The 20231-nt window shown below is 51.9% G+C and overlaps 1 protein-coding gene and 1 non-coding gene across 6 annotated transcripts; both read left to right on the plus strand.

The window, feature by feature from the left end:
• The first annotated feature begins 173 nt into the window (after positions 1 to 173).
• EIF4G1 (eukaryotic translation initiation factor 4 gamma 1) lies at positions 174 to 20020 on the plus strand. 5 transcript variants are annotated; one of them, XM_055307865.1, is made up of 33 exons: positions 174 to 308; positions 1129 to 1185; positions 1409 to 1502; positions 1801 to 1887; positions 2991 to 3167; positions 3395 to 3494; positions 4617 to 4729; positions 5545 to 5637; positions 5844 to 5910; positions 6184 to 7014; positions 7304 to 7392; positions 7501 to 7687; positions 7780 to 7913; positions 8036 to 8194; positions 8356 to 8544; positions 8731 to 8928; positions 9146 to 9292; positions 9518 to 9754; positions 9951 to 10055; positions 10164 to 10323; positions 10523 to 10623; positions 11433 to 11535; positions 11783 to 11885; positions 12118 to 12350; positions 12487 to 12605; positions 12727 to 12899; positions 13393 to 13518; positions 13679 to 13760; positions 15495 to 15593; positions 15750 to 15884; positions 15995 to 16076; positions 16217 to 16357; positions 19395 to 20020. In XM_055307865.1, the coding sequence occupies exons 3-33, from the start codon at positions 1443 to 1445 to the stop codon at positions 19577 to 19579; spliced, it is 4815 nt and encodes a 1604-aa protein (XP_055163840.1). In that variant the 5' UTR covers positions 174 to 308; positions 1129 to 1185; positions 1409 to 1442; the 3' UTR covers positions 19580 to 20020. The 5 variants fall into 5 exon arrangements, with proteins under 5 accessions (XP_055163840.1, XP_055163841.1, XP_055163843.1 ...); XM_055307866.1 differs by having other exon boundaries at positions 8359 to 8544; XM_055307868.1 differs by lacking the exon at positions 1801 to 1887.
• On the plus strand, positions 10373 to 10448 carry LOC129499025 (small nucleolar RNA SNORD66). Its single transcript, XR_008662287.1, has one exon. It is a non-coding gene; the product is annotated as a small nucleolar RNA SNORD66 (small nucleolar RNA).
• Positions 20021 to 20231: the final 211 nt, after the last annotated feature.

Consider the following 20231-nt stretch of genomic DNA (forward strand, 5'->3'; position numbering starts at 1 on the left):
AAGAATGAATGAACTAAAAGAACCGCGGAATAGAGACGCAGAGGGGGGGTCGGTCTGGAAGTTCCAAAGTTCGGGAGGGGACAAGGGGGCGGGCAGCGGCTGTCACGTGACGGGGCGGGGCGAGCGGTCTGTACTCCGCGGCGCCGGGCGCGGCTCCGCCCCCTGCGCCGGTCACGTGGGGGCGCCGGCTGCGCCTGCGGAGAAGCGGTGGCCGCCGAGCGGGATCCGTGCGGGGAGCCGGAAATGGTTGTGGACTACGTCTGTGCGGCTGCGTGGGGCTCGGCCGCGCGGACTGAAGGAGACTGAAGGTAAAGCCGCCATGTCCGGGCCCGACCCGGCCCCCCCACCCCCTCCCCCCGCATCCGCCGCCATCCGGGCCGGGACCGGCCACCCTGCGCCGCCGCCCCGGCGCCCTGGCCCCGCGGCCCAAGCCCGGGCCCCGGCCCGCCAGGGCCCGATCCCTGGCCCACGTGTGCCCGGCCTGGCCCGGCCTGGCCGCTGGGTGGGGGTGGGGGAGCGCGGGGCCGGAATATGCGGTCCCCGCGGGCTGCTAGGGCGCCGGGTTCGCCGGCCGCGAAGTGCCACCCCGGCCTGACCCGAGGGGGCCCCGCGGGCGCAGGCACCGCGGCTCCCGGCCCACCGCCCCCTCCCCCCTTTGCGGCCCGGCCGCCGGGAAGTGACACGTTGTTCTTTGGCACTGGCCGGCGCTGCGCAGGGAGGGCGCAGGGGAGGGAGGCGGCAGCGGCGGGCAGGGAGGAGCCCCCGGCCCCGCCCGCCCTCCGGGCCGACCCTCGCTTGCTAGGAGCCGGCTTCTCTTCGGCCGCCGCCCGCCTGGCCTTTTAGGGCCCGACTCCCGCCCTTCCTGGCCTCCAGTCCTGGGCGGCGGCAGGCCTCGCGACTGGCCCCGTGCGGGCGCCCCCGCGGCCACCCGCAGCAGGCGTGCCTTGTGTGCCCCTGGGCCTGGCCCCGAACCCGCTGTCCCCAGGTGGGGGGTGGGGACACCACGGCCGAAGCTGCTAGCTCCGTTTGTGATCCGGGAGCCTGGTGCCAGCGAGACCTGGAATTTCCGGTCTGGTTGGTCTTGGGCCCCGCGGAGCCAGGTTGATACCCCTCACCTCCCAACCCCAGGCCCTCGGATGCCCAGAACCTGTAGGCCGCACCGTGGACTTATTCTTAACCGAGGGGGTGAGTGAGGGGGCTGTTTGAGCAGACCAGGGGGGTGGCTGGAGGTGATGCGGGTTTGACAACGTGTTGGTGGGGACGTTAGCTGGATCTTTTCTGCTCCTTCACCCCGGTCGTGCCTCCGGGACTCGGTGTGGGACCCAGCCCTTGGTTCAACCCTTCCCCCACTCCGCTTGCCTTCAGCTTGGGTCCCTTCCCCTTTCCGAGCTCCACTCTTTCCCAACAGGTGCTGGGGGGACCCTGATGTGGCACCAAATGAAATGAACAAAGCTCCACAGCCCACAGGCCCCCCACCTGCCCCATCCCCTGGACTCCCACAGGTAATTAGGGAGGAATTAGCAGAGACTGGGGTGGGGGTGGGGGAGATCAGGCAGCTGGTCAGGAACAGGTTCCAACCTCTGGATTTTCCCACCCCCATCTGTGTCAGGGCAAAGTGCAGCTTCCTGCTGCCAAATTGAGACAGGGCCCCTGGGCTGTTCCCAGGGGCTGTCATGGGGAAGAGGGGGCATGTGGACTGCTGAAGCTCTTGCCACAGGTCTGCTCCCCTTACTTTACCAGCTTAGGTTTCTGCCCCACCCGGGTTTCCCCTCTTGCTGAACTCTGGTCTCCCCCCTTCAGCCTGCGTTTCCCCCGGGGCAGACAGCACCGGTGGTGTTCAGTACGCCACAAGCGACACAAATGAACACGCCTTCTCAGCCCCGCCAGGTGAGGGGCTCTGGGGAGGGGAGTAGGGGGCCTGGGTGGGAGCCATGGAAAGCTTAGGCCAGTTCGGGCCGAGGATGGAAACTGTGGAGGCCCTGTACCTGCCCCAATTTCCTGACAGTTGCTCTGTGTTCTTTCATGCGGCTCTGCACTTTGTGCTGTTGATTACTTACGGTGGCTGGCCCCTTGGGGAGTATGTAGTCGGTGGGGGTGGCATTACTAGGGGTCCTGGTGCCTTGAGAATTGGAAGCAGCGCTTCGGGCCCTGCTGCCAACTCCTGTTCCTATTTCCTCCTTTTCCTGGGAGGTTGTGATTGCTCCGCTCCCCTTCCCTTCTTTCTCTTTGGACTGTGGCGAGATAAACACTCCATCTGGTTCTTGCCTTTCTCTGTTCCCTAAATTCTTCCTCACTAAGTGGGAACATTCTTGTCCTACTTCCTTCATTGTTTTCTCCCTCATCACCTTGGGGATAATTCTCTTCTCTCCTGTCCCCATGTGCTCTCAGGGAGGATTCAGGTCTCTGCAGGTAATACACCTTTGCTAATTCTGGACCCTCTCATGGTCTCACCCTTCACCTCTACCCTAGTCAAGGGCTAGACACAGGGACTGGGGGTCTTCAGGGTGGGGACATGTTTGCTGTTAAGGTTCTCAGTCTGACACTGACTGATGCATGCTAGAGGCTAGATCTTGCAGATTGCAAATCTGGGAACTGGGAGACTGTTGCATGTTAGTGGTTAGCTCCTCTGTACCTTAGGGTGGAGCAATGCATGCTGGGGAGTATGTTGCTCAAAAGGGCTTTACTTAGGCATGATGCATCTGGGTGTTAGGAAGCCTTTGCAGAGGGGTAGCCTGGTAGAGGTGACATGAGTATGCACGGTAGTGAGGGAGTAAATATTCGTGGAGTGCAAAGCGCATACCTCAGTGTGGAGGGTATGTGTGAGTACAAGAGGCCACCTAACCATCAGTTTGGTTAAGTGGGTGAGGATTGGCCCCCGTGCTCCAAAGCCCCCAGTATTTTTCTCCAGACTAGAGACATGGCGGAGTGGCCATTTTGGATGTCCGCTTCCTCCCTTTCCCAACGCCAACTGCCTTCCTCCCTCTTGACAGCACTTCTACCCTAGCCGGGCCCAGCCCCCGAGCAGTGCAGCCACCCGAGTGCAGAGTGCAGCCCCCGCCCGCCCTGGCCCAGCTGCCCATGTCTACCCTGCTGGATCCCAAGTAATGATGATCCCTTCCCAGATCTCCTACTCAGCCTCCCAAGGGGCCTACTACATCCCTGGACAGGTGAGGTTGGAGGCTTGGGGGCTGGAAGCCATGGAACTTTTAAACCTCAATCCTCCTCTCCCTTTACCCTGATCCTCCAGTCCCATCTCTTTTCCAGAGGTGGGACTTCTTCTGGTCATTGCCCACAGTTGGCTTGTCCTGTCTTGCCCTGCATTCTCTTTGTAGTCTGATATGGTACACATAGCTCCCTCAACTCCTCTCCCCTCCTCTTCCCCCTTCCCCACCAGGGGCGTTCCACATATGTTGTCCCGACACAGCAGTATCCTGTACAGCCAGGAGCCCCAGGCTTCTATCCGAGTGCGAGCCCTACAGAGTTTGGGACTTACGGTAAGCAGGGGAAGGAGTCAGGTGAGAGTGAGTCCCAGGGAGCACCTAAACTCACCTACAAATTCCTACATCCTTCCTAGCCTTATTTCTTGATCTAAAAATGATAGGGTTAGTAGGTAGTAGAGATTGGTGCTGAATATATAACTGGTGTTGGGTGCGCAAGGGGGGTGGGGCAGGGAGCATTTTATCCTATTGATGAGAGTTGGAATTCCTTGCCATGCCAAAGAATATAGGATCAGATACAAGTTTGAGTGGCCTGTTAATAAACATTCCCAGTGACACTTGTTCCGTGGTTGGTGGGAGCCCATGTAACATGAATTTGGGAAGTTTTTGTAGCTGTTTTTCATTTATATTCTAGGAAAGGATTAGTCTGTTCTTTATGGCAGTGGTTTCCAAAATTTTTTGATCATCTATCAGGAAAAATTTTGAGTATGTACCTCTAATACATGTATGTTTTTGTTTGTTTATACATATGCATCATTTAAACAACACACTTAATGTTCCTTGTCAAAAACAAGTGGAGATTATGGATGAGATTAAAGAACACATCCCATTTTGGAGACCATTGCTTTAAGGAATTAATTTTTCCACATCCTGGGCCTGGTTCATAATGTTACTCTTTGTTTCCTTGCCCCTTAGCAAAGGGCTGGAGACTGGAACTGAACTCAGGTTGAGTGGAACAGGGTTGGCAAATCTGTTTTTCTCATTCCCAGCCAAAGACCTGATTCTGTTTCAGGTTAAGTAGTTACTGCTCCCTCAGAATACATGTGTGTGTGTTGCTGGGGGTGGGGTGGGGGGCATACATAATACCTTATAGGGTAGAAGAGAAACAGAAGTCCTGCTAGTGGTAGCTGGTATGTGGTGGAGAAGGAGTGCCTGCCTACAAGGTGTGTGTATGGCAGTGTCAGGAATTCTTGTAAACGCAGTTCAGACTGGTTCCCCAGCTTTGATAGACACCTAAATCCCTTGGGGAGGCGGGTGGGGCAGGGCAAGGGGCCGACTATGGGTGATGAGAGGTTCTGAGATGGGAGGTGTGAGGTATTCAAACAGGCATTTGTATATGGTTGGGCCCTGACGCTGCCACCATTCTTCATTTCTGTGTCTGTCCCCCTGACCCCCAAGCTGGCGCCTACTACCCAGCCCAGGGTGTGCAGCAGTTTCCCACTGGTGTGGCCCCCGCCCCAGTTTTGGTGAACCAGCCACCCCAGATTGCTCCCAAGAGGGAGCGGAAGACCGTGAGTAACAGCAAGGGGCTCTGGGACATCTGGGAAAGGGAGAATCAAGGTCAAGCGCATTGTGGGTCAGGGAGCAGAAAGTTGAAGGAGAGCTTCAGCTGGGAGTGGTTGGAGAATGGAGATTTGTGAAGCGCTCAGATTCTTTGTAAGGTACTAAGACTTAAGTGTAGAAGTAGCTCATGGGAAGACTGAGGAGCCTAGTGCTGCAGGAGTTCCTGAGAGACCCAGGTTCTGGGGGTCCATAAGATCTGTGCTTGGTTTTGGGTTTCTGGTGGCTTGTCTTGGAAATGGTTTGTTTTCTGTGGCCCCACCCCCCACCTCCCAGTCCTGGAAGCTCTTGAGGCCTCCGCCTCTGCTCAATCCTCAAGCCCTGGGCGTGGTGCCCAGAATAGGGTGCCAGGGCTGGGGAAGCCGCTGAGTCACCCTGGCTCCACCCACTGGATCTGGGCCCTGCCCCCAGAGATCAGGCCGACTAGCCACAAGTGAGCTGCATGGGTGCTAGATGGGGGTCCTGGGCCCCATGGTGTGCAGCCAGTGACTTGGGGACTGCTGGTGGCGCAGGGCTGAGGGAGGGAGGGGCATTGTGATGTACGGGACTGCTCTGTGAGGTCAAGAGTCTCTTAGGGGTGGGGGCCAAGGTAGGGAGTACAAGATTAGCTAGATGGGTTGACAGTAGAACTCATGGGGTTTCTGGCACCCACCCACTTGCTACCCAGTGGGGGGTGGGGGGTTGGCCTAGAGTCTTAGGAGTGGAGCAGGGTGGAGAGGTGGGCTCCTCCTGGTTTTCCACTCATCCCGGAGCTTTCTTTCCCCAGATCCGAATTCGAGATCCAAACCAAGGAGGGAAGGATATCACGGAGGAGATCATGTCTGGGGCCCGCACCGCCTCCACACCCACCCCTCCCCAGGTATTGTCTGATCTTTGAGCGAGGCTCTTGCCTGGGATGGCTGTTCTGACCTGAGTTCCCACGTTCTTTGATCTTCTCTTTCAATGAAAGGATTTATTTCCCTGCTTTCGTGGATTTTTAGGCAGAGTGAAAGTAGAAATGGCTCTAATAGAGAAGGGTTGTGGGCCTCTTCAGGGCAAACTTTGGTAACCCTTTGTGTCCTGCAGACGGGAGGCGGTCTGGAGCCTCAAGCTAATGGGGAGACACCCCAGGTTGCTGTTGTTGTCCGGCCAGGTAGGTAAGCAGGTGGGGCAGAGCTTTTATGGGGAAAAGGAGTGTGACTATTTCAAATGCTAAGGAGGTAGAGTAACTTGACCTGGGTGCCAGAGAAGAATGACTTGGGTTTTAGGTAGTGGGATTTTGCAAGTAGGCCAGATTTGGGGTGAGAAGGGGAAAGCCTTAGGTAGGAGAATGTTGCAGGGGTATTAGGCTGGGAATGTCTTGGCTGGCAGGAGGAGGAAAAAAGTAGTGACCTGCCTTTAATGATTTGTCTTTCCTGTGGTGTAGATGACCGGTCCCAGGGAGCAATCATTGGGAGCCGGCCGGGGTTGCCTGGCCCAGAACACAGCCCTTCAGAATCCCAGCCTTCATCACCTTGTCCGACCCCATCACCACCCCCAATCTTGGAACCGGGGTCTGAGCCTAATCTCGCAGTCCTCTCCATTCCTGGGGACACTGTGACAACGGGGATGATCCAAATGTCTGTAGAAGAATCCACCCCCATGCCCCGTGAAACTGGGGAGCCATATTGCCTCTCTCCAGAACCCACTCCCCTCGCTGAACCCATACTGGAAGTAGAAGTGACACTTAGCAAACCGATTCCAGAATCTGAGTTCTCTTCCAGTCCTCTCCAGGTTCCCACCCCCTCTGCATCTCACAAAGAGGAAATTCTTCCTGAACCTAATGGCATGGTCCCATCTGAGGATCTGGAACCAGAGGTGGAGTCGAGCCCAGAGCTTGCTCCTCTCCCTCCCCCAGCTTGTCCTTCCGAATCCCCCACGCCCATTGCTCCAACTGCCCAACCTGAGGAACTGCTCAACGGAGCCCCCTCGCCACCAGCTGTGGACTTAAGCCCAGTCAGTGAGCCAAAGGAGCAGGCCAAGGAGGTTACAGCATCAGTGGCTCCCCCCACCGTCCTCTCTGCCACTCCAGCGATGGCTCCTCCAGCTACTTCCCCAGCTCAGGAGGAGGAAATGGAGGAAGAGGAAGAAGAGGAGGAAGAAGGAGAAGCTGGAGATGCCGAGGCTCAGAAGGGAGGAGAGGAACTTCTCCCCCCAGAGAGCACCCCTGTTGCAGCCCACCTGTCTCAGAATTTAGAGGCAGCAGCTACCACCCAAGGTAAGGTGTGGCTGGATGGTGCAAGTGGGTTGGGCTGGAAGGTGTTTTTTTGTTTTTTTTTTTTCTTTTCATTGATGATCTCTGAATTGTGTGGTACTCTGTCTGGGTCATAGAAACCCTTTGATGAACCTAAGAGATAAAATTCCAAGATTAAGTGATTTTAATAGTCTGGAGTGGGTGTGGTGGAAAGATGAAATACTGTGGAGTAGCTGCTGCTTTTTATTACCCCAGGGAGTAGGGGTACTCCGTAAATTATTCCCACTTTTTTTTTTTTTAACCTCCCAAATAGTGGCGGTGTCTGTGCCAAAGAAGAGACGGAAAATTAAGGAGCTCAATAAGAAGGAGGCTGTGGGAGACCTTCTAGATGCCTTCAAGGAGGTAAAGGAGCAGAAAGTAATGGAGGAGAGAGGACAGAGTTTGGGTATGAACACTAGTCCTACTGCAACCAAAATGGAATGTCCTACGTGTCCTACGTGTGACCTACAGGTGAGCCCAGGAGTACCAGAAGTGGAAAATCAGCCTCCTGTTGGCACCAGTCCTGGCCCGGAGCCTGAGGGCAGCAGTGGACCCCCGAGGCCTGAGGAAGCAGATGAGACCTGGGATTCAAAGGAAGACAAAATTCACAATGCTGAGAACATCCAGCCCGGGGAACAGAAGTATGAGTATAAGTCAGGTATGCTGAAGAAAGGGCTGAGCAGGGTTGGGTATTCTTGCCAGGGCCCCGGGAGATAAAGGTATGATTCGCTCATCTCATCTTCCTCGTAGATCAGTGGAAGCCTCTAAATCTTGAGGAGAAAAAGCGTTATGACCGTGAGTTCCTGCTTGGCTTTCAATTCATCTTTGCCAGTATGCAGAAGCCGGAGGGATTGCCCCATATCAGTGATGTGGTGTTGGATAAGGTTGGTAGGCTTGAGGGGGAGGAGTCATTTGGGGCTGGCTGGCTAGGGGAGGAGCCTGAGGTCTTGAAAGAGTAGTCAAGAGCCCTAGCCTGTTTCTCATGCCTTCCCTGTCTTCTTTGCAGGCCAATAAAACACCACTGCGGCCACTGGACCCCACGAGACTTCAAGGCATAAATTGTGGTCCAGACTTCATCCCTTCCTTTGCCAACGTTGGCCGACCAGCCCTTAGCAACCGTGGGCCCCCAAGGGGTGGGCCAGGTGGGGAGCTGCCCCGAGGGCCGGTGAGTGGGACTGGCGAGACGGGCGGATGGTCATGGGTAGTTGGGGGATGGCTCCTTTGTCTTTTGGGGAGGAGGATATTTGCCTTAGTGATGTGTGGTGGCGGTGTCACAGATTGTGCTGACTAGCTCTGTGTCTTCACTCGTCCTCACCCCTTGCTTAGCAGGCTGGTCTGGGACCCCGGCGCTCTCAGCAAGGCCCCCGAAAGGAACCCCGCAAGATCATTGCCACAGTGTTAATGACTGAAGATATAAAGTTGAACAAAGCAGAGAAAGCCTGGAAGCCCAGCAGCAAGCGGACAGCCGCTGATAAGGATCGAGGGGAAGAGGATGCTGATGGCAGCAAAACCCAGGTAATGATCAGTGCTGTTTTTGCTCTCCATGTCTTCTCTTCAAAGCCTGTCCTCTGAGCCAACTTTTTCCTCTTCATTTCTGTCCTCCTTATCACCAGTATCTGAGTCCTTACCATTCTCTCATCCCTCCCAGCGACCTCTTCTGAGAACCTCACTGGATTGTGTCTTCTCTGTTCCCTCTACCAGGACCTGTTCCGCAGGGTGCGCTCCATCCTGAATAAGCTGACACCCCAGATGTTCCAGCAGCTGATGAAGCAGGTGACACAGCTGGCCATTGACACCGAGGAACGCCTCAAAGGGGTCATTGACCTCATCTTTGAGAAGGCCATTTCAGAGCCCAACTTCTCTGTGGCCTATGCCAACATGTGCCGCTGCCTCATGGCGGTTAGTTTCCATTGTTACTAAACATTGTGGTCTAGTTTCCTACTTCTCTTCCTAAGACTCCTTGAGTCCAGCTTCTTGGTTCTCTTCCAGCCTGCGCTGTTAACGGCAGCTAGGCAGTGGTAGAGTGGGAGCTGAGGATCTTCCTGGGTTAGATAGCTAAAGACTTTTGGAGGGTCTACCTGCTCAGGACTAATGTGATACTCTCTTTGACATACAGCTGAAAGTGCCCACTACAGAAAAGCCAACGGTGACTGTGAACTTCCGAAAACTGTTGTTGAATCGATGTCAGAAAGAGTTTGAAAAAGACAAAGATGATGATGAGGTTTTTGAGAAGAAGCAAAAAGAGATGGATGAAGCTGCCACGGTGAGAGAAAACCCACCAACCCCACAGTCCACCCAGATGCTACTTTGCTATAGAATAGGGGGTGGGGAAGTAAATGGAAGTTGGGGGTGTTGGTGTTTTGGGGATTTTCTCTGCCTTAAGACAGGAATACTTGCTGCTAGGCTTAGGAATCTAGATAGTGGAGAGAAGGATTTTAGCCCAGTGGCTAGGTACCTTTTTGATGGATTTTTGTCCTATAACTGTCAGGCAGAGGAACGAGGACGCTTGAAAGAAGAGTTGGAAGAGGCTCGAGACATAGCCCGGCGGCGCTCTTTAGGGAATATCAAGTTTATTGGGGAGTTGTTTAAGTTGAAGATGTTAACAGAGGCTATAATGCATGACTGTGTGGTTAAACTACTTAAGAATCATGATGAAGAGTCCCTTGAATGCCTTTGTCGTCTGCTCACTACCATTGGCAAAGATCTGGACTTTGAAAAAGCCAAGGTGAGGGTCCTGGGTTGGGGAATGGGACAGGCTGACGTGCCTGGGGCTTGCTGTCCACTGACAGACTCCTTGTTGGGCTGCCGGGTGTGAGTCATCGAGCTACAGTGATGGACCCGAGGGTCTGAAGAGGGGCCGGGCCTACAGTTGGAGGTAAGGTGTCACAAGCTCCTGACCTGATCCTTTTACTTCTTCGTAGCCCCGAATGGATCAGTATTTCAACCAGATGGAAAAAATCATTAAGGAAAAGAAGACTTCATCCCGAATCCGCTTTATGCTGCAAGACGTGCTGGATCTGCGACGGGTGTGTGTCCTCTCCTCACTGCTGGTCTGCTGCCTGTATGCGTATCCAACATTGCTTGGTCTGGCCCTCTGATATGATTACCTTGTGACTGGCATTCTGTCCCCACAGAGCAATTGGGTGCCACGCCGTGGGGACCAGGGTCCCAAGACCATTGACCAGATCCACAAGGAGGCTGAGATGGAGGAGCACTGGGAGCACGTAAAAGTGCAGCAGCTAATGGCCAAGGGCAGTGACAAGCGTCGGGGTGGCCCTCCAGGCCCACCCATTAGTGAGTTTGGAACTCCGGTTACAGAGGGGGCAGAGTGAGGGGTTAAACTTTCCACTGATGACTTCTTGTTAGTGCCACGTGTCTGGGCCACTGAGACCACATGATGGAACTGAGGATCTGAGGAAGGGGGTCTGGGGGTAGCCCCAGGTGATCGGGGGGCTAGGAGTTACTCATTATTGTAATATACTCTTTGTCCCAGGTCGTGGCCTCCCACTTGTGGATGATGGTGGCTGGAACACAGTCCCCATCAGCAAGGGCAGCCGCCCTATCGACACCTCACGACTCACCAAGATCACGAAGGTAGGAGGCGTATTGGAGGGCGTCACTACCTAGTGGTAGTGGTCATGGGAGGGAAAAGAGGGACCAATTGGCATTGAGCATAGATTTGGATCTTCAGGGATCCCTGGGTGGCGCAGCGGTTTGGCGTCTGCCTTTGGCCCAGGGCGCGATCCTGGAGACCCGGGATCGAATCCCACATCGGGCTCCCGGTACATGGAGCCTGCTTCTCCCTCTGCCTGTGTCTCTGCCCCTCTCTCTCTCTGTGTGTGTGACTATCATAAATAAAAGAAAAAAAAAAACTTAAAAAAAAAAAAAGATTTGGATCTTCATCTCCTTACTTCTGAGGTTGAAAAGGTGATGGCTTTCCTCTTGGACTAACTGGTTAGACTCCTAGAGACAGGACTGCCAGCTCAAGAGGATGCATTCACATCTGTCTGGGCCAGCAAACTCACACAGCAGATCTGTCCCATTCCTTCTCTACATTCCACAGCTAAGAAGCGGCTTTTACAGTTTTAACGGTTGAAAAAAACAAAATGGATGATTTGAGTAATGAAATTACTCAAAATGTAAATTTCAGCATGCATAATTTTACTAGAAAACATGACCAAATTCATTCCCCTTAAGTATTGCGAGTGACTGTTTTTGTGCTACAGTGGCCATGTGGAATGGTTGAAATAGAAACTATATGATTTGCAAAGCCTAAAGTATTTACTATTTTGCCTCTTAGAGGAAAAGTTTGCCTGGCTCCTGGTCTATGCCATTTGCTACTGTGTAGCTATGGGCTTTGGCCAGATCAGACTCATGATGCTCCACTCCGTTTCCTTCCACAGCCCGGCTCCATTGATTCTAACAACCAGCTCTTTGCACCCGGAGGGCGATTGAGCTGGGGCAAGGGCAGCAGTGGAGGCTCAGGAGCCAAGCCCTCTGATGCAGGTACTTGAGGCCATCGTAAGGAGCTGGGGGCCTAGGAATCCTCTTGTTTGAGGGCAGAGCCATATTTCTAGGAGAGGCTTTTGTACAAAGTGGTTGGGTAATAAGAGGAGGCTTATGCTTGGGACGAGGGGGACTGAATGAACTGTGTTCATGTTGGGAGTAGGACCAAGTGTCCTAAACTGGCAAGTAGGAGATGGAATGGAAGAAAGTAGGAAGAGATTTTGATGTGGGCTTTCTGCCTCCCCAGCATCAGAAGCTGCTCGTCCAGCTACTAGTACCTTGAACCGCTTCTCAGCCCTTCAACAAGCAGTACCTACAGAAAGCACAGATAGCAGACGTGTGGTACAGAGGTGAGGCTTCCCCGGCGAGTGTCTTTGTTTTTCATGTGGGGAGTACTGGGATTGGGCTTTAGTGGTTGCCATAGGAATCCTCACATCTGTAATGCTCATAGTCCGTGGCTAGATGGGGGCACATTCCAGATTCCAGGAACTATGCCTGATGATTGCTGAGCTTGTTGGAAAGTTCTACAGGAGAGTGCCTAGGCAGTACAGGTGAGAGGTGACATGCCTGTTTTTTCTCCAGGAGTAGTTTGAGTCGGGAAAGAGGTGAGAAAGCTGGGGACCGGGGAGACCGCCTAGAACGGAGTGAACGGGGAGGTGACCGTGGAGACCGCCTCGATCGCTCTCGGACACCTGCCACCAAGCGGAGCTTCAGCAAGGAAGTGGAGGAGCGAAGTAGAGAGCGGCCCTCCCAGCCTGAGGGACTGCGCAAGGCAGCTAGCCTCACAGAGGATCGGGACCGTGGGCGGGATGCCGGTAAGGGACTGGGAGAGGAAGGGAAAGGTAAGGTGTGGGTTTGGGACTAGCCAGCCTCCAGTCTTCAGAGCTCCAGGTCTTTCTTGCTAGGAAAATTGGAACTGAAGAGTCTCCGATCTGTTTCTCCCCCCTTCAGTGAAGCGAGAAGCCACCCTGCCCCCAGTGAGTCCCCCGAAAGCTGCGCTTTCTGAGGAAGAGCTGGAGAAGAAATCCAAGGCCATCATTGAGGAATATCTCCATCTCAATGATATGAAGGTAGGCAGTGGGAGGTGTCTCAGTGACAGCAGGGTGGCCAGGGAGGGACATGTGCTGACATGCATGGAGTGTGGGGTCAGGACCAGTGACTGCCCTCTCCCTCCTGCCCACACTCCTGCAGGAGGCAGTGCAGTGTGTACAGGAGCTGGCCTCACCCTCCCTGCTCTTCATCTTTGTGCGACATGGCATTGAGTCAACACTGGAGCGCAGCACCATTGCTCGTGAGCATATGGGGCGGCTGCTGCACCAGCTGCTCTCTGCTGGGCACCTCTCCACTGCTCAGTACTACCAAGGGTATGTTTTCTGAGGACCTTCTACTTTTACATCTCACAGACTTCCTTTCTTTGTGTAGGACCTGTGGAACGTTGGATGAGAGTATAGCCATCCCGGATAGCATTACTTATGGCAGGGGTAGAGTGTACCATGTAAGGACAAAAGTGTGGCCTTGGCTTGAGATAATTGCCCCGTGTCTAGGAAGTGTTCTCGAGGGTCTCCACAGTGGATCCTTTAACAATGTCATCTTGCCCCAGAGGGATGGTGGGGGTCCAGCTTACCTTTCCTAGAATGCATGATTTTATTTGAGAGGGAGGGAGGGCAGGCAGGCAGGTGGAAGGAGGGGTAGAAGGAGAGAGAAACCTCAAGCAGACTCCCCACTGACAGGGCTGGACAGGGCTCAATCCCAGGACCCCAAGATCATGACCTGAGCTGATTATCGAGAATCAGATATTCTGCTGACTGAGCTACCCAGGTGCCCCCAGAATGCCCTGACTTTGAATTCCATTTGCAGGCTGTATGAAATCTTAGAATTGGCTGAAGACATGGAAATTGACATCCCCCACGTGTGGCTCTACCTAGCAGAACTCATAACGCCCATTCTGCAGGAAGGTGGGGTACCTATGGGGGAGCTGTTCAGGTAAGCCCCCTTTGGGGATTCAGGGGAGGTAAAGACAAGAAGAAAGCTGGGGAGGGGGAGTATATATGGCAGGTTCAATGCCTGGATTTGGGGAGGGATGGGGCAGTGTACTGACTGACTGGGCCATTAACACTCTGTAATTTCCTTTTTTTCTCTATAGGGAGATTACAAAACCTCTGAGACCCCTGGGCAAAGCTGCTTCTCTGTTGCTGGAGATCCTGGGGCTCCTATGCAAAAGTATGGTAAGTAAGAGCCTTTTGGGGGTGATGTGTTGAGACTTCTCTTCCGACCATGCTCTTTTGGCCAGTTGCTGTGACCCTGATGGTCCTTTGGTGGGATGGGGTTAATGGCGAGGGTGGTGCTGTGTTGGTACCTGAGAGAGGAAATGTCGAGGCTGGTGCTGGCACTCTCAGACAAGTTCCTGTCATGAGTTCTGGCTAAGACTGGAGGACAATGACAGTCTGAGACCCTAAGCCCTTGATTGATTCTTTGATTCAATCAATCATTCATTCAACTAACATTTTTTTAAACATGTACCAACCACATAGTAGGCACTGGGGTTAGCACATTGAATACAACACAGGAAACTGGCTGGAAGAGAAAAGTAAGAAATGACAGCTTAATAAAAACAGTGTGAAGCAAAGCGTGAAATAAAATAGTAGAAATGGAGTGTCTTGAGTACTGTGAGGTTGCAAAGGAGTTTCTCTTTGGTAATGTTCATGACAGAAAGCTTCCCAGAAGGTTGCTGAAACGGCTTTGTAAAAGTTAAGTGGTATCTAGCAAATGTCATAGCAGAGAGACCGGAAAGGCCAGTGGGCGGGGCACTCTGTGGCAGTGAGAGCTGGGAAGAGCACTTTATAGAGTATAGTAGCTGCCCCCAGGATCTGGGCCCTGGACAATGAGTGGAAAAGAATTGCTATTTCAGTGTTCTGTTAATCCTTTTAGGTAGAAACCTGTGTTAGGATAGTCTGTATTTGAAAAAAGAGGCATATTGAACTAGTGTGTATTTCATTGAATCTGTGGTACAGCAGGTTGTGGGATATGTTATTGCTACCCTGTTAGTAAAGAAAAGACATGATCATTTGCTTAAATGTAGTATATCAACTGTGAGAGGACTCCGTTTTAGTGGCACCAGAATGAGCATTTTTAAAATTTGTGAAGTATGGTAATCTTATTAAGGATTAATGTCATTCTGAATATCTGTTATTATACACATAGAACTTTAAGATTTATTTATTTGGTAGATTGAGAGAGGCAGAGGCAGAAGTTGCTGAGCAGGGAGCCCAATGGCAGGACTTGTTCCTAGGATCCTGAGATGATGAGCTGAGCCTAGGGCAGACACTTAACTGACTGAGCCACCCAGGCACCCCTGAATATCTGTTATTATAGAGTAATGCCTCTGGAATCTCTTGTCCCTTCACAGAAAATGGGCTCAGACTGTTTGTGTGAGGATTTCTGATTTGCCTTGGGGTTGTGTGGGGGGATTTATCTGCTTCTTAAATTTTTTGGACTTGGTAACCAAAAAGGCTTATTTGTGAGATGTCCTGTCTCATGAATATTTGTTATAGCTTGGAATAATGAAAAACTAAGCTATTTTAGAAAAAGAAGTGTAGAGGAGTGTGGAAGGCTTAAGTTGAGGTATTTGGATTTGGTGTTTTACCTTTCTCAGTAAAAGTAATCCTGTGAAAGCTAATTGACCTCTTCTCTAGAGGCTCTTAGGCTATTCCTCCTTGCCCTTGCCATTTCCTAGCACTGTGGTAGGTGATTTCTTGTGTCTTTGAGTGATTATTGGCTGATATCTGTATTTGGTACTAGCCTGTAGGCATGGATAGATGGTGTCTTTTTGGTACTTCTGTAACATCCTGAAGCCCCTAGTGGGCACATAGTGACCTTGTAGTAAATATTTGTTGGGTGACATTTGCAGAGCTAGGTGTTGGAGGGAGAGAAGGTTGCTAAATTGTTCTTGTATTTTCTAGGGTCCCAAAAAGGTGGGGATGATGTGGCGAGAGGCTGGACTCAGCTGGAAGGAATTCCTACCTGAAGGCCAGGATGTCAGTGCATTCGTCGCTGATCAGGTTTGCGGCTAGAGTTAGATTAATTCTAGCATTTGGGACTGGTCATTCTTCTTCCTCTTGCTTCAGCACACTTACGTGGTGCACTTAACCTCCTGACTGTGGGTCTTTTTTTGTTTGTTTGTTTGTTTGTTTTTTCTGACTGTGGGTCTTATTTAGAAGGTGGAGTATACCTTGGGTGAGGAGTCAGAAGCCCCTGGCCAAAGGATGCTCTCCTCCGAGGAGCTGAACAGACAGTTTGAGAAGCTGCTGAAGGAGGGCATCAGTAACCAGCGGGTGTTTGACTGGATAGAGGTATGTTTCTCCTGGGTATTGGGAGAGAAGAATAAAGGAGAGGCAGTTCTTGGTGTGCGGGTAGGGGCATAGTTCTGAACTCTAGGGCCATTTGTTTCTCTTCTGCACAGGCCAACCTGAGTGAGCAGCAGGTAGCATCCAACACACTAGTTCGAGCCCTCATGACAACTGTCTGCTATTCTGCAATTATCTGTAAGAGGAGCCAGGGAGATGGTGGGGCAAGGGTGGGCCCAGTGGACAAATGGAGGGAGGGAAGTTTTAGTCTTTGCCTCCTAGTTATGGACCAGGGTGAGGGTGCATTAGTCCACTTAACTCTGTCTTCCTCCCTGTAGTTGAGACGCCCCTCCGAGTGGATGTTGCGGTGCTGAAAGCTCGAGCGAAACTGCTACAGAAATACCTGTGTGATGAGCAGAAGGAGCTGCAGGCACTCTATGCCCTCCAGGCCCTTGTAGTGACCTTAGAACAGCCTGCCAGTAAGGATCAGGCTGCAGGGCGTGTGGGTGGGTGCACAGCCTGAGAGCAGGGGGCAGTTGTGGAAAAGGTCTCAACCCAAGAAAGGGGGTTGGTCCCTGGAGAGCAAAACATCCTGGTGGTTTATTTCCTTTTCCCCTGCACTGTTTCCTTGCTTACAAGTGAAAGGAGTTAAGACTCAGCTTTGAAGGTTAATTGACTGCCCTTTTTGTGCCTAGCCAGCTATTAGATGCCTTGAGCATGGAGGTGAAAAGTGATACAGCTTTTTTTTTTTTTTTTTTTAATTTCTGAGAGTGAGCGAGCCAGGGGAAGGGACAGAGGGAGAGGGAGAGGCAAGCTCCCTGCTGAGCAGGGAGGCTGGCACGGGGCTTGATCCCAGGACCCTGGGATCATGACTGAACTGAGGGCAGATGCTTATTAACTGACTGAGCCACCCAGGTGCCCTGCAATAATAATTTCTTTCTTTTTTTTTTTTTAAGTTATTTTTTGAGTTCTCTCTTTATTTTTAAGACTTTGTTCGTTTATGAGAGACAGAGAGAGAGGCAGAGACACAGGTAGAGGGAGAAGCAGGCTCCATGCAGGGAGTCTGACGTGGGAATCAATCCCGGGTCCCCAGGATCAGGCCCTGGGCTGAAGGTGGCGCTAAACCGCTGAGCTACCCCAGCTGCCCGCAATAATGATTTCTAAGTACTGAATGCTCTTGCAGTCTGGCAGGGGGCTGAGAGGCTTTTCTTTCCTTCATTTAATTCTCACAACTGTTGTTTAAGGTAGATGCTGTTACCCCTTTTCCATATTGTGAGACTGAGGCTTAGTTAACATGCCTGAAATTATGCATTCGACAAATATGTATGTGCTAAGGCACTGGGACATTGGCAGTGATTAAGTTGAACACAGGTCTTGTGTTGGCATGGAGTCTAACAACACAGTGGTGATGAGTGTTAGAACATGGGTCCTGTGGGGTGCTCTCTGGGGACACCTAGTGTAAGGGATAATGAGTGGGAATTGAAAATGGCAGCCAAATGACAAATGGGAGGGGGATACTTGAAGAAACTGTGTGTAAAGGAAGGCCCTGAGGTAGAAAGGACTTGACACAAGATAAAAGAATTGCTCAGAGAGGCCAGTGTGGATGAGCATAGCAGCCAGTTGTGTGTGAGGAAAGATGGGACTGGAGAGATGGAAATGGGGCCAGGTCATGCAGGGCTGTCTGAGCTGTGGGATGAGTTTTAGCCTCCAGCTTAAGGACAGGAGAAAGCTTTGTGGGATTTTAGTTTTTAGCTCATTCTGGCCATTTAGTAGGACGAGTGGTTTCAAATGGGATGAATGTGAACATGGTAAGAGCAGCAAATTAGAAGTGGGTTGTGTTGCTGGTGGCTCAAACTTGCTCGTAGCAGTGGAGCTAGGAAGGGTGTACTTACAGTTAAAATGTAACACTGGGGTCAGAGGAAGAGGTGATGAGAGAGGGATGACTTCCAGGATGCTTTTAGCAGGTGAGGTGATAGTGTGGTACCATTCACCTATGGGGTTAGGAACACTGGATCAAGTCCAGTTTGGTCATACTGAGTTTTGTGGTCCCTGGTCCAGGTAATCAGAGATGTCAGGTGACAGCTGGGTATTGGAATTCATTTGGAAAGGAAGAGGTCAGGGTTGGCAGCTGATCTGTGAGAAGCTGGCACAGGGTAACACATGTGCAAGTCAGAGAATATAGATTGCCTGAGACAAAGTGATGAGATCCTAGGATAGGACATTGAGGGAAGTGGAGAACCACAGGTAGGGATCAGAGGAAGACGGTGCTTTGAACAAAGGACAGTAATTTTAGGAGCGGGAAGTGGTCAATGATGGTAGATGTTTGAGAGTTCATAGGAACAGACCTGAACATTTTAGGGCCTTTGGAGTGTAAAAACACGGAGGCCACTCTGGTATAAATAGTATTTGGTAGAGCAGAGGGTAATCTGGATTGGAAAGGACTGAGTAATACTTGACTGAGACAGGAAGAAAGGAAAATAGCTAAGTGTAGACAAGGTCTTTGGATTTAGATAATCTTTTGTCCAAAGACAAAAATCTTTTGTTCGAGTGTAAGAGATAGTGGTTGTAAAGGAGGCCCATTTGTGTTTAGATGGGATAAACTTGGGCTTGAAAATATAGGGCAGAGTGGATAATTGATTATGTAGGATCCCCAGAGTAGGTGTGCATGGGATTTGGAACACAAGTTTGGGATAAATGCTCCGCTGCTGTAGGGTGGTCTGGAGAGCAGTGGTTGTGAATTTGAATGTGTGTACCCTGAGAAACATCCTGGCTTGCACCTTCTCATAGATGGCTGTCAGTGTTTCATCTAGGCCTAGACTCCAGAAATTGTATTCACAACTTGGCCTCCCTTTGCTTTTGGAAAGATTATAAAAGTGTGGGCTTTGGGATAGGTTGTGTTCAGGGCTTATAGGACAAGTGCTTGGGAAGACTTAATTAGTAGCCAGGTTGGGGAGAAAGAGGGTCAGAGCAAGGGGTGTTGGAGTTGAGCCTAAAGAAATTCACTGGGAAGGTGACAAGAGAAAGGATGTTCCTGGGAAAGAATGCAGCACATTTAAGTGTCAAGGCCAGAGAGGGTATGTATGTTCAGGAGATGTGTAGAAAGTGAGAAGAAATTGGGATCCAGAGTTTTCCAGGGTCTTTGATGGGGGATGTTGAATGTTCCAGGATACAAACCCTTGGCTTTGGTGAGTGATAGATCTGGGACTTAACATCATTCCCAAAATGAGTACCAATTCTTTGTATAGTTTTTCTCATTAAATATATTGTGAGTGAAGCTGCTGAGGTGAAGCTTGGACAGGTTTTAAGGTTTTGCTGTCACTTGTTACTATACACTAGTCTCTTAGATCATGAGATTAACATCTTGTTCTAGAGACCCACCTAGTTAGTCACTCTAGAATGGTCAGACACAAATAACAGGATGGTGGGTCAGGCCCTTGTTCGAACAGTGGAGCCCAGAGTGGAATGGGGTGGCTGTGGGCAGCACTCCTTAACTGCTGTTTTCCTGCCTGCTTGCAGACCTGCTTCGGATGTTCTTTGACGCGCTGTATGACGAGGATGTGGTGAAAGAGGATGCCTTCTACAGCTGGGAGAGTAGCAAGGACCCTGCTGAACAACAGGGCAAGGGCGTGGCCCTTAAATCTGTCACAGCCTTCTTCAAGTGGCTTCGTGAGGCGGAGGAGGAGGAGTCTGACCACAACTGAGGGCGGGTGGGGCCGGGGACTTGGAGCCCATGGACACTCGGATGGCCCGGCCAGCCGCCCGGACTGCAGGGGGGGCGGCAGCAGCGGCGGTGGCAGTGGGTGCCTGTAGTGCGATGTGTCTGAGCTAATAAAATGGCTGAAGAGGCAGGATGGCGTGGGGCTGCCTGGGGCCCCCCCTCCAGGATGCTGCCAGGTGTCCCTCTCCTCCCCCTGGGGCACAGAGATATATTATATATAAAGTCTTGAAATTTGGTGTGTCTTGGGGGGGGGCACCACCGCCTGCCCCTGGGGTCCTTTTTTATTTTCTGAAAATCACTCATGGGACTGCCGTCCTCGCTGCTGGGGGCATATGCCCCAGCCCCTGCACCACCCCTGCTGCTGCCTGGGCAGGGGGAAGGGGGGGGCACGGTGCCTGTAATTATTAAACATGAATTCAATTAAGCTCACTGCCTCTCTGCTTTATGGCCTGCTCCCTCTGGAGAAGGGGTATGGATAGGTGGGCAGCCTCCTTTCCAGAGCTGGCACTGTAGCACTGTTCCTGTAACCTGGCACCCCTCTTGCCTCTTCCCCTGTCCATGATTGTGGGGATTGGAGGGTCCACTTTCCTGGAGGGTTGGACCCTTGAAACCGACATGGTGGGGTTCCCTGTTAG

The sequence above is a fragment of the Nyctereutes procyonoides genome, unplaced genomic scaffold (genome assembly GCF_905146905.1).
Source record: "Nyctereutes procyonoides isolate TBG_1078 unplaced genomic scaffold, NYPRO_anot_genome, whole genome shotgun sequence".
NCBI classification, from domain to species: domain Eukaryota; kingdom Metazoa; phylum Chordata; class Mammalia; order Carnivora; family Canidae; genus Nyctereutes; species Nyctereutes procyonoides.

Coding starts and splice junctions, on each gene's coding strand:
- EIF4G1 (XM_055307865.1), top strand. CDS start 1,443: ATGAACAAAGCTCCACAGCCCACAGGCCCCCCACCTGCCCCATCCCCT. Junction 8,195..8,355: donor GGGAGCTGCCCCGAGGGCCG/GTGAGTGGGACT, acceptor CCCCTTGCTTAG/CAGGCTGGTCTGGGACCCCG. Junction 9,293..9,517: donor AGATGGATGAAGCTGCCACG/GTGAGAGAAAAC, acceptor TATAACTGTCAG/GCAGAGGAACGAGGACGCTT.